Source organism: Myzus persicae, unplaced genomic scaffold (assembly GCF_001856785.1).
Source record: "Myzus persicae strain clone G006 unplaced genomic scaffold, MPER_G0061.0, whole genome shotgun sequence".
Classification (NCBI taxonomy): domain Eukaryota; kingdom Metazoa; phylum Arthropoda; class Insecta; order Hemiptera; family Aphididae; genus Myzus; species Myzus persicae.
The window spans coordinates 7772-12630 of NW_019101369.1; the positions used below are offsets into that span (position 1 = coordinate 7772).

The 4859-nt window shown below is 30.6% G+C and overlaps 1 protein-coding gene and 1 pseudogene across 1 annotated transcript; both read left to right on the forward strand.

Moving 5' to 3' along the window:
• The first annotated feature begins 145 nt into the window (after positions 1 to 145).
• On the forward strand, positions 146 to 636 carry LOC111028845 (annotated as a pseudogene).
• A 262-nt stretch (positions 637 to 898) lies between these two features.
• LOC111028844 (52 kDa repressor of the inhibitor of the protein kinase-like) lies at positions 899 to 1848 on the forward strand. The gene has a single exon (XM_022307603.1). The coding sequence runs from the start codon at positions 1199 to 1201 to the stop codon at positions 1520 to 1522; it is 324 nt and encodes a 107-aa protein (XP_022163295.1). The 5' UTR covers positions 899 to 1198; the 3' UTR covers positions 1523 to 1848.
• The last annotated feature ends 3011 nt before the right edge of the window (positions 1849 to 4859 follow it).

The following is a 4859-nucleotide window of genomic DNA, read 5'->3' on the forward strand; positions in this document are numbered from 1 at the left end:
AGTACTGTATCTAATTGCTGTGAATCGTGTGGCTGTATTCTTGGTAATGAACAAACATCTATTTGTGGTTTATGTGATAAAAAAGTAATTATTACAAAACAAGTTTTATTTAGGAAAAAATGTTATTTATTTTTTTTTATTAAAAATGTTTCAGAACACCATAAAAAATGAGAGAAGCAATTCAAAATTATCGCTTGAGCAACAAGCAAAAAAAATGAAGTTCAGATCCATCAACAAATTCCCACCATGCAATGTTGGCGACACAGTTAGAGTCAAACTACCAGAAGTAGACAGAAGTAAGGGTGATCCACAGAATGTACTCTTTGCGGTTGTGTCTATAAGTGATAATCAATATTACGAACTCGGTAATAAATATGGTAATAAATAATAATTCATCAACGTTATTCCAGAAATCAATTCACTGTATGCTCTGAACCATTAATAGATATTTTAGAAGTTTTAGCCACAAAAAAATCTTTGCGTGAAATAGCTAATGAACAATCTTTTTCCGGTGGTCAAGGTTTTAAGAAGTGTTTATGTAAAATTAAATGCTTAACAAATAAATGTAAATGCAAATCCGGGGGAGTACTTTGTAATTCTAAATGTCATCCAAACTCAAATTGTTCTAATAAATAATTGTATTTCGCTTTCAAATATATAATTTATAGTTTAATAGTAAGTAATAATAATAAATAATTTTTTTTTGAATTATGTAGTATAATTTGGTTTTTGCTACTAGAAAGACTGTATAATCTGTACCATTTTAAGTGTTTGATGCGTTGGTCATGTTGTACCGAAGTTATAATTTAACGATTATAGTTATACGAATACATTATCCACAGCACACCGGATAATGTATAAATTGATTGGATACTACATATTTAAGGTGGATAATGTATACCAGGGGTGTGTAACTCTATACGGCGGGTCTGATATATACTTTTAAGACACGCGACGTACCAACCTAATAAAATTCCCAAATTTCCCAGACATAGGCGTCACTGATATTGGGTAATAATTATTGGTGAGCTATCACAACAGTATTCCCTCCCAAATAGTTCCGATATCGCGAACGACACGAACACATTTTAAATTTTTAAATTTTAACACATTTTCGCTCCTTCGTGCTGTCCAGTGTCCCGTGTCTCGAGTTTCGATTTTTGCTCCTTCGTGCTGTCCACCTTAACTAATTTCAAATATGCCTTCAAATCGGTGTATGGTCATTGGATGTGATACTACGCACGACAATAAAAGTATTCTTCGACATCGCTTTCCGAAGAACAAGGAAACTTGTAACATATGGGTTGAAAGAACTGGAAATAATAAACTATTGAACAAAACTATTGAACAAATTGTTAAATCTTATGTTATGTGTGATAAACATTTTGATGATAGTTGTAAGAGCCCTGGTTTTAAGAAACTCATTGTTGGTTCAATTCCAACACTTAATCTACCAGGTAAAAACTTAATTAAATTGTATTATTATAGAAATCACACATCCAGAGGTGATACTGCCCTGTGAGGGGTAAATACCTGACAGAAGTTTTGTACACCAGATTACTGATTTCAATGATTATACCTATGATTACCCATGATTCACTACAAAGATTACCTATGATTACCTATGATTACCAATGATTACCCCTATGATTACCATCACCTTGTACACTGATTACCCCAAAGGTGTTTACCCCTCGATGCCCTGTTATTTGTTAACTTGCAGAATTTTTAACTATATGCAATTAATATTCAAGGAGAACGCCTGTGGATAATTGTAGTATATAATTAATGTGATATTATTTATTTATGTTCTATAGAAATAATTTTTATTGATTCTTCACATCAAACAATTTCTTAAAACATTGTTTTAAGATCTTTTTGTTGTTATTTTAAAATCTCTTCGTTGATGTTCAAGTGGTCTCATATATAATTTACTTGAAATTTAATTAAGTAAGTATTATAAACTATAAATGGTTATAATTATTATCAAAATTATCAGTAGTTTGAAATATATACAAAAGCATGCTTAATTAATTAAACTAAATGTTATAGGTACCTAGTATGTTTTGAAAATAACTATACATTTATGTAATTTAAAATTATCAATAGTTTGAAATATATACAAAAGCATGCCTATGAATTATTATTTATTTGAATTAATTAATTAATTACTAATGTTGTTTTATAATTATTTGTTTTAGATTCTTGCAATATGTCAGTTTCTATAACTGCAGATCCCTTTAATTCAACAGCTGTAATGGATAATGATGCACCAACTTATGAACATTGTAACAGTACCGATATGTCAGTTACTGAAACTTCAGACCCGTTTAATTCAACAGCTGTAATGGACAATGATGCACCAACTTATGAACATTGTAACATTACCGATATGTCAGTTACTGAAACTCCAGACCCGTCAACTTCAACAATTATAATTCACAATGATGTAACTACTTCAAATTGCAGTGAAATACCAATGAAACCTAAAAATTTGTTCAGTAATGCCAAAGGTACCTTAGAGGAAATAAACACAACTCGTGTTAATGATCTAACTCCTCGGAAGTCATTGCTGTATCATACTTCTCTAAGATACAGGCAAAGAAATTCAGTTTTGCAACAACGTTCTTTAAATGCAAAACAACGTATTTTAAAAGCTGAAAGATATATGCAAACAAATATAAAATCAATGGGTAAATTAAATACATTTACACAAAATTTTATTCAATCACAAATACGTATGCAAGCTCAAAAGCCTCGTGGTCGACGTTTTACTACCGATGACAAAGTATTTGCTTTATCTCTTTACAAACAAAGTGGTAAAGCATACAAAGTACTCTCAAAAATGTTTGCATTGCCTTCGCGGAAATGCATTTTGGATTTGTTAAAGAAGATTCCATTTGAAGCTGGTATAAATAAACGAATTTTTGAACATCTCAAGACTGCTGTACGGAAAATAAAACATAAACTTGATCGCTATTGTTCAGTGGTTTTTGATGAAATATCACTTTCGGCGTCATTGCAGTATCTAGAACAATATGATAAAGTGATTGGGTTTAAAGATTTTGGTGGTCAAAATCGATCATCCGATTTTGCAGATAAAGCTTTGGTTTTTATGGTCAGAGGATCACGAAAAAAATTCAAGCAACCAGTTGCGTTTTATTTGACTAATGGTAACATGAACAGTACAAATTTATCAACAATTATCAAAGAAATCATTAAAGCAGTTCAATCAACAGGACTTAAAGTAGTATCTACCATTTGTGATCAAGCTCCTACAAATGTTGCAGCAATTAACCGATTACTTAAAGAAACAAATGAGAAGTATACAACAGAAGATAAAGAAGTTAAAAGATTTGGTTTTGAAATAGGAACTCAAGAAATTATACCTCTCTATGATGTACCACATTTGTTGAAAGGTCTAAGAAATAATTTAGTTTCAAAAGATCTTAATTTCACATATGATGATAAGCAGATGATTGCATCATGGAAACATGTCATTGAATTTTATGAACTGGACAAGAACCAAAGTACTGGAGGGGATCGTCTAGCCCCAAAGCTTACAGATAACCATATTTATCCTCAAAAAATGAAAAAAATGAAAGTTGCATGTGCTGCTCAAGTGTTTAGTCAAAGAGTCGGTGCCATTATGAAAAGGTTGCCTGTATTGTTAAATACATCAAACAATCAGAGTCTAGAGAAAAAAGTTCAATCTACTGTAGAAGATACCGGACACTTGTGTTTATTCATAGATAACTTATTCGATAGTGCCAATGGTAATACAATCAAACCAGTTGCTGGAAAAGAATTGCGAAGTGCGGTTACGTTAAATTCTGTACATTGGGACTTCTGGCGTAAAGCTTTAATTGTTTTACAAAGTATGCAGTATGAGACAAAAACCAAAAAAGTAATTCCTTCTGTTGTAAACTGGATTAAAACAATTAAAGGATTACAAGTACTTTGCAAAAGGCTTCTTAATGATGGGTTCAAATACGTACTATTAAGAAATTTTAACCAGGATCCAATTGAAAACTTTTTTGGTTCGATCAGGAGCCATGGTGTACGTAATATTAAACCAACGTGTGCCAATTTTATCACCTCATTCAAGGCACTAGTTATTAATAATTTTACTTCAAACCATTCATTTGGGTCCAACTGCGAAAATGACGACTGTGATGGAGCTTTAGACAACTTGAAGGAGTTTATATTCAATGACATTCCGATTGATGACACTAATTTATTGGATGATGAATTCAATTCAATTACTTTGAAGACTCCCGTTCAAGAATTTAGACCTCATCATACACTGAATTCAAATAGCAGAGCCTATGTTACTGGTTGGGTCATCAAAAAAATTAAAAAGCTCACAAAAAATTGTAATTGTTGCATGAAAACTATAACATCTGACGAAGTATTAAAAGAACATATTGTGATAGAAACTCGTCAATATGACAACTGTAACTTGAGTTATCCAAATGATGTGGCAATGGATATTTTTAATTATTTAATAGAAATGTTTAATCTCAATTTTGATAAGTTTGTATACAAGTGTAACTCTAAGGCGTCTTATAACTATTTAATTTCATATTTTATACCATCTAATTATTTCACTTGTCCAGAACATGATTTATTTAATATATTTTTGAAGACTGTTACTAATCTTCTAATTTATTCTTATATAACTCACATAAATAGAATACTGACTAAAGGTGAAAAATCTGTAACATCTGATGAAATAAAAAATAATGCTATGGTATACCACGATAAATATGCAAAAAAGAAAAATGTATTATTAAGACAAAATGTAAATTATGTATAGTTAATTTTGTAAATAATATTTTCAAATTTTGTAAAAAAAA

What these genes read in the sequence shown, in the direction of transcription:
- LOC111028844 (XM_022307603.1), top strand. Translation starts at nt 1,199, where the DNA reads ATGCCTTCAAATCGGTGTATGGTCATTGGATGTGATACTACGCACGAC.